A 13323-nucleotide genomic window follows, 5' to 3' on the forward strand; every position below is an offset into this window, starting at 1 on the left:
TGGCATGATCTCGGCTCACAGCAACCTCTGCCCCCTGGATTCAAGCGATTCTTCTGTCTCAGCCTCCCGAGTAGCTGGGATTACAGGCACGCACCACCACGCCTGGCTAATTTTTTGTCTCTTTAGTAGAGATGAGGTTTCACCATGTTGACCAGGGTGGTCTTGAACTCCTGACCCTGTGATCCTTCTGCCTCGGCCTCCCAAAATGCTGGGATTACAGGCGTGAGCCACTGCATCTGGCCTCTCTTTTTAAAACAGAGACTGTGTTTCACCATGTTGACCAGGCTGGTCTCTAACTCCTGAGCTCAAGCAGTCCACCTGCCTCAGCCTCCCAAAGTGCTGGGATTACAGGTGTGAGCCACCATGCCTGGCCCAGTTTGAATTTATCATCATGGGGAGAATTGAATCTGAATATTTGGGTTGTATATTAGCATTATTTAAGACGTAAGTTAAAGTTGCTGTAACAGATTCGAATATGGTGTTTCAAATAAGAAACTTGAGTTGTCTTACTCTCTTTTTTTTTTTTTTTGAGACGGAGTCTCGCTGTGTGGCCCAGGCTGGAGTGCAGTGGCCCGATCTCGGCTCACTGCAAGCTCCACCTCCCAGGTTCACGCCATTCTCCTGCCTCAACCTCCGAGTAGCTGGGCCTACAGGCGCCCGCCACCACGCCCGGCTAGTTTTTTATATTTTTTTTTTAGTGGAGACGGGGTTTCACCATGTTAGCCAGGATGGTCTCGATCTCCTGACCTCGTGATCCACCTGCCTCGGCCTCCCAAAGTGCTGCGCCCGGCCGTCTTACTCTCTCTTAAAGGTAGGGGGTGGCCTCCAGGGACTCTGGCTGCCATGCCTCATCAGCACTATGGGGAGGGGAGAGAGCGGACAGCATGTACACATCACTTCCCTTCTCGCCTCAGCTTGGTCACAAAGCCACCTCAGTTAAGGGAACACTAGGAAGTGTCATTTGTGGGGCAATCATTAGTAATTTGATGGGATTTCTAACACTAAAAGGAAGAAGGAAACAGGAAGGCTGGGGAACCACAGCGGCCACCCAAGTGTCCAGTGGACCTTTTATCCCACACATGGGGATGTGCCAGTTTGGGTCCAGATCACTGCGATAAAGTGAATAGCAAAACAAAGCAAGTCACAGGAACTTTTTAGTTTCCCAGTGTATGTAAAAGTTAACGTTTAAGCTATGCTGTGGTCACTATTAAGTATGCAATAGCATTATGTCTTAAAAAATGTAAATAATTTAAAGATATTTTATTGCTAAAAGATGATCATCTGAGCCTTAAGTTGTAATCATTTTGCTGGTGGAGGGTCTTGCCTCTCTTGATGTCCCTCCACCTCCTGGGTTCAAGCGATTCTCCTGCTCACTGATCAGGGTGGTGGTTGCTGAAGATTGGTGTGACTGACACTTTCTTAAAGTGGGACGATGAAATTTGCCACATCAATGGAATCTTGCTTTCACAAAAGATTTCTCTGTATGTAGCATGCAAAGCTGTTTGCTAGTATTTTACCCACAGTAGAACTTCTTTCAGAATTAGAGTCAAGCCTCTCAAACCCTGCCTGTGTTTTATCAACTAAGTTTATGGAATCTTCAAAATCCTTTGTTGTCATTTCAACAGTGTTCATGGCATCTTCACCAGGAGCAGATTCCATCTCAAGAAACTTACTTGTTTTGCTCGTCTCTAAGAAGCAACACCTCAGCCAGGCACGGTGGCTCATGCCTGTAGTCCCAGCACTTTGGGAGGCTGAGGTGGTGGGTGGATCACCTGAGGTCAGGAGTTTGAGACCAGCCTGGCCAACATAGCAAAACCCCATCTCTACTAAAAATACAAAAATTAGCCGGGCGTGGTGGCGGGCGCCTGTAATCCCAGCTACTCAGGAAGCTGAGGCAGGAGAATTGCTTGAACCCGGGAGGTGGAGGTTGCAGTGAGCCGAGATTGTGCCACTGCACTCCACCTGGGGAACAAGAGTGAAACTCCGTCTCAAAAAAAAAAAAAGAAGCAACACCTCATCCGTTTAAGTTTGGTCATGAGATTGAAGCAATTCAGTCACATGTTTAGGCTACACTTCTAAATCTAGTTCTCTTGCTGTTTTCACCACATCTGCAGTTGCTCCCTCCACTGAAGTCTCAAATCCCTCAAAGATTCATGAGGGCTGGAATCAAGTTTTTCCAAAATATCAAATGTTGTTATTTTGACCTCCTCCCACGAATCATGAATGTTCTTCATGGCGTCTATAATGATGGCTCCTTTCCAGAAGGTTTTCAGCTGACTGCCCAGATCGATCAGAGGAATCATTATCTATGGCAATTATCTACAGCCTTGTGAAACATATTTCTTAAATAATGAGACTTGAAAGTTGGAGTGACTCCCAGCCACGGGCTGCAAAATGCACGTTGTGTTGGCATAAGAAGAACATCAGTCTCCCTGTTCATCTCTGTCAGAGCTCTTGGGTGACCAGGAGCATTGTCAGTGAGTAGTGTTTCAAAAGGAATATTTTTTTCTGAGCAGTAGGTCTCATTAGTGGACTTAAAATACTCAGTAAACTGCTGTAAACAGATGCGCTGTCATCCAGGCTTTGTTCCATGTCTAGAACACAGGCAGAGTGGATTTAGCATCATTCTCAAGGCTCCTAAAATTTTTAGAATGGGAAATGAGCGTTGGCGTCACGTCACCAGCTGCATTTGCCCCTAACGAGAGAGTCAGCCTGTCATTTCAATCTTTGAAGCCAGGCATTGACTTCTCTCTAGTTACGAAAGTCCTAGATGCCATCTTCCAGTAGAAAGCAGTTTTATCCATACTGAAAATCTTTTTACAGTAGGCACCTTAGTCAGCCATCTTAGCTAGATCAGGAGAACTTGCTGCAGTTTCTCCCGTAAAACTTGTGACTTCACCTTCCTCTTTTATGTATGGAAGTGACTTCTTTCCTTAAACTTCATGAACCAACCTCCGCTGGCTTTCTGCTTTTCTTCTGCAGCTTACCTCACCTGTCTCGGCCTTCATAGAATTGAGAACGGTTAGGACCTTGCTGTGGATTCATCTTTGGTTGCCAGTCACACCAACCGTCAGGGAAAATTGTTGTTTTAATCTCTCCAGACCACTCAGACTTCCTCCATATCAGCAATAAGGCGGTCTTGCTGTCCTATCATTTGTGTGTTCACTGGAGCAGCTCCTTTAATTTCCTTCGGGGGCTTTTCCTTTGCATTCCCACTCGGCCATTTGATGCAAGAGGCCCGGTTTTCTGACTGAGTTTTAGACATGCCTTCCTCATGAAGCTTAATCATTTCTAGCCTTTGGTTTAAAGTGAGAGATGTGGAATTCCTCATTTCATGTGAGCACTTAGAGGCCTTGGTAAGGTTACTAATTAGCCTAATCTCAATATTGTTGTGTCCAGGGAAGAGGGAGGCCGGAGGAAAGGGAGAGAGATGGGGAACAGCCAGTTGGTGGTGGATGTAGAAAACACACATTGATAATTCAGCTTCTTTTATAGGTGCAGTTTGTGGTGCCCCAAACAGTGACAGTAGTTTTAGATTCCTGTTACCTGCCCGGTACCTGGCATGGGTGTGGAGGGCAGAGTTCTGAGGTGGCCTCTTAGATTCGTGGCCCCTAATGTACACACCCCTTCTTCCAGTTACTCAGACACTCATCTGGTACTGCCGTGAAGGGACTTGGAGATGTCCAGAAGTCCCAGGTCAGTGAGGTGAGAAGGGAGGCCGTCTGGGAGAGCCTGACCTAATCACGCAGGCCCTGGGAAGCAGAGGTTCCTCCATCTGGTTGGAGAACAGAGGCTGAGATTAGACACCTGAGAAAAATGTGATGTGCTGTGCCTGCCTTGAGGCTTCAGGTGGCCCCTAGGGGCAGCTCCTGCTCACAGCCAGTAAACACACAGGGTTCTCAGTCCTACAGTTGCAGGGAACTGGATTCTGCCACGAAATCTGAGTAAGTTTGGAAAGTAGTTTTCCCCAGGGCCTCCAGATGAGAACTCGGCCCGATGACATACAGTTGCAACTTTGCGTGACCCTGCGTGGAGGTCCCAGCTGGCCTGGATGTGTGACCTGCAGAACTGTGGGGTGACAAATGCATGCTGCTTTAAGCTGCTGAGTTTATGTAAATTGTTTTTGGAGCAGTGGATAACTGAGTGGGAGAGGGCTTGGCACTGGGCGGGTGGAGTCCCCTTCTTGGAAGCAGTTCCCAGAGTGGGGATTTCCAAACTGCAGGCTGGGGCATTACCCTCAACAGCGGGGCTGGGTAGAGCATTCCAGTGCCTGCGTGAGGTCGCATAATCCCGGGCCTGACTTTTCCAAAGTGAGCACCGGTGTGACCCAGGGCACCATGTGCCCCTGCCAGCCACAGTGTCTCCCGAACACCATTGCAGCTTACATCCTCCCACTGGGGATTGGCTCTCTGTTTTCTAGCTTTATGTAAATGGAGTCATACAATATGAGCTCTTTTGTGCCTGGCTGGTTTTGCTCAGCACTTCGTCTGTTGTGAGGTCCACCTGCGCTTTTGTGTGTGGCAGTTTTTTTTCTGTGCATTATTGTTTTGTGTGAGTCTTCTGTTGCTATTTAGGGTGTTAGAATGTTGCTAAGAACACTCTAGCTACAGACTTCTGCAGGGCAGGCTTGCAGTTTCTCCAGCAACCTAATTCCCTTGAAAATATCATCACTGTTGGCGCTGCTTGCTGCCAGTGCATCCCATGTCACAGGTCTGGTTTTGTTATTTTTTATTTTTATTTTTTAAAATTTTATTTGTTTTGAGATGGAGTCTCACTTTGTCACCCAGGCTGGAGTACAGTGGTGTGATCTCCGCTCACTGCAACCTCCGCCTCCCAGGTTCCAGTGATTCTCCTGTCTCAGCCTCCCAAGTAGCTGGGATTATAGGTGCATGCCACCACGCCCGGCTACTTTTTGTATTTTTTAGTAGAGATGAGGTTTCACCATAGCCAGGCTGGTCTCGAACTCCTGACCTCAAGTGATCCTCCCACCTTAGCCTCCCAAAGTGCTGGGATTACAGGCTTAAGCAACTGCACCTGGTGCAGCTCTGGTTTTTAAATCAGCAGAAAAATCTCCAGTTTTATTTACTGGATTCTGGGCTGGGCTGATCCCCCCTCTCTCATTATACTGGCAGTGGCCTTGAGGTACTGGAGACAGTAGTAGTGGGTGCGAAGGCAACATTACCCATCTTCGCAGTGGCCCGGCTCCCACTGCCCAGCAAGAACCCCAAAGAGAAGGCTCTTGAGGCGAGACAGTCAGCTTTCTCATCCTGAGAGCCGCATTAATGGGTCCTCAGTGCATAAGCAGAATATATATGGAAATCAAAAAGGGAATACATGGCCGGGTGTGGTGGCTCACCCCTGTAACCCCAGCACTTTGGGAGGCCAAGGTTGGTAGACCGCATGAGGCCAGGATTTCGAGACCAACCTGGCCAATATGGAGAAACCCCATCTCTACTAAAAATACACAAGAATTGCTTGAACCCAGGAGGCGGAGGTCGCAGTGAGCTGAGATCGTGCCACCATGCAATCAGCCTATGTGACAGAGCAAGACCCTATCTTAAAAAAAAAAAAAATGCCGGGTGCAGTTGCTCAAGCCTGTAATCCCAGCACTTTGGGAGACCGAGGTGGGCGGATCACCTCAGGTTGGGAGTTCGAAACCAGCCTGACCAATATGGAGAAACCCCATCTCTACTGAAAATACAAAATTAGCTGGGCGTGGTGGTGCATGCCTATAATCCCAGCTACTTGTGAGGCTGAGGCAGGAGAATCGCTTGAACCTGGGAGCCGGAGACTGCGGTGAGCTGAGATCGTGCCATTGCACTCCAGCCTGGGCAATAAGAGCAAAACTCCGTCTCAGAAAAAAAGAAAATACAAATCCTTGGCTGGGCGCTGTGGCTTACTCCTGTAATCCCGGCACTTTGGAAGGCCGAGGCGGGCGGATTATGAGGTCAGGAGAGGGAGACCATCCTGGCTAACACAGTGAAACTCCATCTCTACTAAAAATACAAAAAAATTAGCCGGGTGTGGTGGCAGGTGCCTGTAGTCCCAGCTGCTTGGCAGGAGAATGGCGTGAACCTGGGAGGCAGAGCTTGCAGTGAGCAGAGATGGCGCCACTGCACTCCAGCCTGGGCAACAGAGTGAGACACTGTCTAAAAAAAAAAAAAGACAAATCCTCAGACTTCAGGCTGGTAAAGTACAGGCGCCAAGAAAGAGACTTTCGCTCAAAGCAATCACCGTTCCTTTGGTCTCTGCTTTCAGAGAGTGGATTCTGGCTTCCTCCCTTTCCGTGGCAGAGCCTCAAGTATTGTTTCATTATAACATCTATGAGGGAAGAAGTGATTCCTGGCTGTGAACACCATGTGTGGAGTGTGCACAATCTCCCCACGACTGCCTGGCTTTCCTCCACGTCCCCAAGATGTGTCCATTAGGTGAATTGGGGTGTCTCCTTAGTCCCACCATGAGCGAATTTGGGTGTGTGAGTTGCCCTGTGGTGGGACCCTGTCGTATCCAGGGCTGGTTCTCACCTTGCACCCTGAGCTGCCAGGATAGGCTCCAGCTACCCAGGACCCTGCATTAAAATAAGTGGGTAAATAATTATCTTGTTTTTCTTAATTTTTTTTTTATGGGAGATTTTCCAGTAAAAACTGAGAAACCTGCTAGACATTCTAAAAGAGCTGTAGCAAGCACTGTTAATCTTTCTTTAAGGTATGTATAACTCACATTTATTTCAGTGTTTAATATTAGAAGTGAGGCTGGGCGCGGTGGCTCAAGCCTGTAATCCCAGCACTTTGGGAGGCCGAGAGGGGCGGATCACGAGGTCAGGAGATCGAGACCATCCTGGCTAACACAGTGAAACCCCGTCTCTACTAAAAAATACAAAAAACTAGCCGGGCGAGGTGGCGGGTGCCTGTAGTCCCAGCTACTCCGGAGGCTGAGGCAGGAGAATGGCGTAAACCCGGGAGGCGGAGCTTGCAGTGAGCTGAGATCCGGCCACTGCACTCCAGCCTGGGCAACAGAGTGAGACACTGTCTAAAAAAAAAAAAAAAAAAAAAAATACTAGAAGTGTTGGAGCTTTTTTTTTTTTTTTTTTTTTTAAGTTAGCGACAGGGTCTCACTCTGTCACCTAGGTTGGAGTGCCATGGCACAGTCATGGCTTACTGTAGCCTCAAACCTTTGGGCTCAAGTGATCCTGCTGCCTTAGTCTCTCAAATAGCTGGGACCGCAGGTATGCAGCATCATACCCAGCTAATTAAAAAATTTTTTTTAGAGATGGAGTCTTGCTGTGTTGCCTAGCCTGGTCTCGGACTCCTGGCCTCAAGTAGGCCTCCTCCTCTGGCCACTGGAAATGCTGGGATGATAGGCATGAGCCACTGTACCTGGCTTATTACCCTCTATTGAGTGTATTATGTATGCATGATTAGAACATTCATTCATACAACAGATATTTATGAAATGTATTACTTTCTGCCGGGAATTGTTTGGGTTGCTGAGGATAAAGAACAGAACAAAGTTCCTGCCCACACAGCACTTACATACTTGTCGGGGAGACAGCAAAACATAGTTTGTTGCCTGTGGGGGAGGGGTTGTGTGTGTGTGTGTGCGCGTGTACATATGTGTATATATATATATCACAATTCGTTGATTCTAAGACACATTTTCTCCATATTTTAATATCTCTGAAATTGAGTTGCCTGTTAGAATTGATGGAGTGTTTTTTGTTGTTGTTTGAGACAAGATTTTACTCTGTCACCCAGGCTGGAATGCTGTGGCACAAGCACGGCTCACTGCAGTCTCAACTTCCTGGGCTCAAATGATTCTCCTGCCTCAGTCTCCCATAGCCGGGACCACAGGTGTGCTACCTTGCCTGGCTGTTTTTAAAAATGTTTTTTGTAGAGATGGGATCTCTCTGCCTTGCCCAGGCAGACACTGAACTCCTGGTCTCAAGTGACCCTCCTACCTCTGCCTCCCAAAGTCTTAGGATTACAGGAGTGAGCCACTGTGTCTGGCTTGATGGAGTATTTTCATTTAAATTGGTACTTTTATTTTCCTTCATGGTTCATAAAGTCGTGTCACATCTCACAGTCGTTGGCTGCTTTGATTGGGTGACTTGTGATTGGTCAGGTGGTCAGAACTGTGCAGAGGAAGCAGAGGCAGGAGAGAGGGCATGCTGAGGGTGAGGGTGCCTTGCTGTTTTGTAGCGTGACTAGGAAGGACTCCGATCAGGTGATGTCAACACAGACACCTGAAGGACATCTAGGAGTGAACCATGCAAATATTCTTGGAGTCTTTCTATGAAAGGGCAAAGGCTCCAAGGGGGCTTCTTTGGTCACACTGACCAAAGAAGAGGGAAGGGGAGGGCAGGGGGAGCAGTAGGAGTCCAGGCCCGGTGGCCCTCATGGGGCCTGAGTAGGGGATGGGAAACCCTTGTAAGTTTTGTGTAGAAAAGTGACATCTGATTTATGATTTTAAAGCGTAATTCTGCTGGCTGTGTAGAAAAGAGCTGAAGAAGGGGAGAAGTAAGAAGGTGGGAGGCAGTCACACTTCATGGTGAAAGGCGATGGTGCAGATGGCAGCCCTGTAGGCTGTGGGCATCTGGTGCTGGGCATGGTTTTGAACAGATGTGGTTGGAGGAGTTGCTGGCAGCTCTCAGGCCCCATGAGGCAAGTAGTTAGAACAAAAGGAAAAGGAGTCAAGGGCTATTGCAATGTCTGTGGCCTGAACAAATGAGACAATGGAGAAGATTATAGGAGGAGGAAAGTCAGAAGTGAGGCAGGATGCGTTAGTGTTGAAACTTCTGGGAGCATCCGATTGAAGGTGTGGGGTGGGGAGCTGGTCAGGTGTGGGGACTGGAAAGAGGGCCAGGTTGGAGGCAGGCACGTGAGTCTTCAGCATAGATGGCGTTGCTGTCCGATAATGAGTGCACTCCCCTCTGTAATGGACAAAGATGAGGGCTGAACCCTAGACACGCCAGGGCTTTGAGGCATCAGGGGACACTGGGAGGAGCTGTCAGTGAGGCAGGTAAGGAACAGAGAAAGGCTGTCCCAGATTCACATAAGGAGAGTGACTTCTGAAGGAGCAGGGCTGTGTCAGTGCTGCCGCAGGTTGAGTTGGAAGTGTGGCCATAGCTGACCCCTGATGTGGTGACATGGATGTTTGGGGTGAGAGCCCTACTGCAGTAGGCTCAGGGGAAGGAGGAAATGGAGAAATCAAGCCTGGGGTGGGGGCTCTTTGAATGTGGCTGTGGAGGAGGAGTGTTATGGGATAGTAATTGATGGGACATGGGGCCCATGACGTGCATTTTTCAGGTAGTTGGGAACTGGTGCACTTCATGCTGACGGGAGTGGTGGGCTTGGAGGGCAAGGACTTCAGGATGGAGGAGAGGGGTGGGTGCTCAAGTGCTGTCCTTGCATGTGTGAGAGGGAAAGGGAGCTCACACACAAGTAGTAGTGTTGACCTTAAGTCAGATCAAGGGCAGTTTAACCCAGGTAACAAGCCTGGCAGAGGATGGGTGGAGATACAAGCTGGCAGGAGATGTGGGAGGCAGTGGATGTCCTTGCCTGATTTCTTCTGTTTTCTCGTTGAAACAAGAAGCAAGGTCACCAGTGGGGAGGGAGGAGGGAGTGCTGGGTCTGTAAGAAGACAGGAGAAGTGGAAGGTCCTGTAGGGAGTGGGAAGGGTAGGAGTTGCTGGCAGCTCTCAGGCCCCATTAGGCAAGTAGCTCTGAATTTAAAGAACTCAGCTGGCTGGGCGCGGTGGCTCATGCCTGTAATCCCAGCACTTTGGGAGGCCAAGGCCAGCGGATCACCTGAGGTCAGGAGATGGAGACCATCCTGGCTAACACAATGAAACCCCGTCTCTACTAAAAATACAAAAAGTTAGCCGGGCATGGTGGTGGGCGCCTGTAGTCCCAGCTGCTCGAGAGGCTGAGGCAGGAGAATGGAGTGAACCCAGGAGGTGGAGCTTGCAGTGAGCCGAGATGGTGCCACTGCACTCCAGCCTAGGCAACAGAGCGAGATTCTGTCTTTAAAAAAAAAAAAAAAAACTCAGCAAGAGTGCAGGCGCAAATCAGGACACAGCCTCGTTTTAACCAAAGCTTGGACTTTCCCATCTGAGTATGATGGAGGGAGAAAAGGGCAGGGGAGTCTGGATTCTGTGTAGGAGGGTGATTCTCATGTAATTTACAGTGAACACAGTGCCCCAGACCATGGGGTTTAAGCTAGGTACAGAGGGGAGAAGAAGACATGAAGGAAGGAATGAGGAACAGGGAAGGGGTGGCAGGGCTGATACATTTATACGTTTATTTAAAATACCTGTCTTGGTTTCTTAATGGAGTCCAAGCATATCCCCACCCCTCTGCAACTCATCCAGGATTCACTAACGGTCAGAGGAGTGTTGTGCACCACAGGCCAGTCTGTCCTGGTATTGTATGTTAACAGTGGAGCCACAAAGAAGCCATCTTACGTGGGACGGGCTTGGGTGTGAGGCCAGAGCTATGGGTAGCAGCACTTTAGGTTAGAAGTGAGGAGCAGAGGAAACACTTTCCACCTCTTGGATATGAATTTTATCTGACCCTGATCAGGGGATCCCCATCTGTTAAGTAAGGGGAAAGATGATTTTGTTGTCTTTTGTTTCAGATTCTAATGTAGGAACTGGTGAGAAGAAGGTGGTTGAAGCTGGATTTCTGAGGATGAAAACTCACATAGGATAATGTCAGATAAACTCACAGTGATGGAGCTCCCTTCTCCCGAGTCTGAGGAAGTCCATGAGCCCAGATTAGGGGAGCTTTTGGGAAATCCAGAAGGACAGAGCCTGGGGAGTTCCCCCTGTCAGGACAGGGGCTGCAAGCAGGTGACAGTGACCCATTGGAAGATCCAAACAGGAGAGACAGCTCAAGTGTGTGCCAAGTCAGGAAGAAACCCTATTCTGAACTCAGACCTTCTTCTGCTTCAGAGAGAGCTCATAGAGGGGGATGCCAATCCTTGCGATATCTGTGGCAAAACCTTCACGTTTAATTCCGACCTAGTTAGGCATCGGATTTCGCATGCTGGGGAGAAACCTTACAGGTGCGATCAGTGTGGGAAAGGCTTTGGCCAGAGCTCACACCTTATGGAGCATCAGAGAATTCACACTGGAGAGAGACTCTACGTCTGTAACGTGTGTGGGAAAGACTTCATTCACTATGCAGGTCTCATTGAGCATCAGCGCGTTCATTCAGGAGACAAGCCCTTCAAATGTGCACAGTGTGGGAAGGCGTTTGGTCACAGTTCAGACCTGATTAGGCACCAGAGAGTTCACACCAGAGAGAGACCTTTCGAATGCAAAGAGTGTGGAAAAGGCTTCAGTCAGAGCTCCTTACTTATTCGTCATCAGAGGATTCACACGGGAGAAAGGCCCTATGAGTGCAATGAATGTGGGAAATCCTTCATAAGGAGCTCGAGCCTCATTCGCCACTATCAGATCCACACAGAAGTGAAACAGTATGAATGCAAAGAATGTGGGAAGGCATTCCGTCATCGCTCAGACCTTATCGAGCACCAGAGGATCCACACCGGAGAGAGACCGTTTGAATGCAATGAGTGCGGGAAAGCCTTTATTCGGAGCTCGAAGCTCATTCAGCATCAGAGGATCCATACTGGGGAGAGGCCTTACGTGTGCAACGAGTGTGGGAAGCGCTTCAGCCAGACGTCAAACTTCACCCAGCATCAGAGAATTCACACTGGAGAGAAACTCTATGAATGTAACGAGTGTGGGAAAGCTTTCTTTCTGAGTTCATACCTTATTCGACACCAGAAGATCCACACTGGAGAGAGAGTGTATGAATGTAAGGAATGCGGGAAAGCGTTTCTCCAGAAAGCCCATCTCACTGAGCACCAGAAGATCCACTCTGGGGACAGGCCCTTCGAATGTAAAGACTGTGGGAAAGCCTTCATCCAGAGCTCCAAGCTGCTTCTGCACCAGATCATTCACACTGGAGAAAAGCCCTATGCCTGCAGTTATTGTGGGAAAGGCTTTATTCAGAGGTCAAACTTCCTTCAGCACCAGAAGATTCATACTGAAGAGAAGCTCTATGAATGTAGTCAGTATGGGAGAGATTTTAACTCAACTACAAACTTTAAAAATAATCAAAGTGTTCACCAAGAGGGGCTCTCCTTGAGTAAGGCCCCCATACATTTGGGCGAGAGGTCTGTCGATCAGGGGCAACACATAGATAACTTATAAAATAATTATTCTCCCGCCCAATGAGTGATGTTTGGAAATGCGTGGAATTAGGATTCATGTGGTTTCTAAGATTTGGACATGTCAGAATTTTGTGAATCATGGATGGAGCTGCCTTTGGAGTGGATGCCACCTGCCACTGTGCAGCACTAGCAGGCTCACCCTTCTCCTCAGCTGTGAGCACTGTTCTCGGGAGAGTCACAGGGCTTGACACCTGACTCTGAGCTGGAACAGTAGGGGCAGGGAGGAGACAGGTCTCAAGAAAAGGTTTTTTTAAAATTTTATCCACAGTTACAGTCCATCCTTGAGTTAAATCCCTTTTAGAGCAGAACTGTGTATCTAATCTTATTACTTAGGAGAATGTTACCTAGGAAATTTTGATCTATTAAGTTGAAGAAAGATAACTTGTATACAAACCCCCGAGCCATTTCCCTGTTGTCTGGAGGAGGAACTCCAGGTCCCCCATCCTGGGCCCTAAGGCCTCCTGTGTCCTGGAGCCTCGCCTCCCACTGCCTGACTTCCTGCCACACAGTTAATGCTGCAGCAACACCAACTGCTTCATCTTCCCTGTGCTCCACGTGGCTACCTACCTCTCTCGCCTTTGTTCTTGTTAAAGGGTCTCCTCAGCTAATTAACTCCGAATCATGGTTCAAGACATGCCTCAGGCATCATGTCAAGGGATGTTTCCCTCAGGCTTAGTTCTGTGGCTCAGTGATTACTGCTATTACTGTATTTACTTGCATATGTCAGAATGACTTGGTAGACTATCTCTGCTGTTATACTCTGAGTTCCTACGGACAGTGATCATATCTGATTGATTTCCATGTGTCCACTGTCTCTCACAAGGCAATAAAAAATACACCCCTAAATCTATGTGTGATTGGCATCTGTCTTGCTTTGTCCTTTCTATACTGCCATTCTAAAAATTTTCAGCTGTTAGCTGTTTTTTTAATTGTTTGTTCATTTTGTATCAGTATAATCTATGACTCTGTTAGAAGTATCTTCTCAGCCCTGCTACTGTCTGCTGCTCCTACTTAACTCAGAAGTTGCAGGCTATTGCAATAGCCTGTGCATATCCACGCCCTCCTGTGTGCCGCCTTACAGCTC

At 48.3% G+C, this 13323-nt stretch overlaps 1 protein-coding gene across 2 annotated transcripts in view; it reads left to right on the forward strand.

Moving 5' to 3' along the window:
- ZNF623 (zinc finger protein 623) overlaps positions 1 to 13094 on the forward strand; it is a 17139-nt gene extending 4045 nt beyond the window's left edge. For both annotated transcript variants that reach the window (XM_011975655.1, XM_011975656.1), the window contains exon 2: positions 10635 to 13094. In XM_011975655.1, the coding sequence (XP_011831045.1) occupies positions 10708 to 12219 (1512 nt within the window). In that variant the 5' untranslated portion in view covers positions 10635 to 10707 and the 3' untranslated portion in view covers positions 12220 to 13094. The remainder of the gene's footprint in view (positions 1 to 10634) is intronic.
- Positions 13095 to 13323: the final 229 nt, after the last annotated feature.

Source organism: Mandrillus leucophaeus, unplaced genomic scaffold, assembly GCF_000951045.1.
Source record: "Mandrillus leucophaeus isolate KB7577 unplaced genomic scaffold, Mleu.le_1.0 Scaffold158, whole genome shotgun sequence".
NCBI lineage: Eukaryota > Metazoa > Chordata > Mammalia > Primates > Cercopithecidae > Mandrillus > Mandrillus leucophaeus.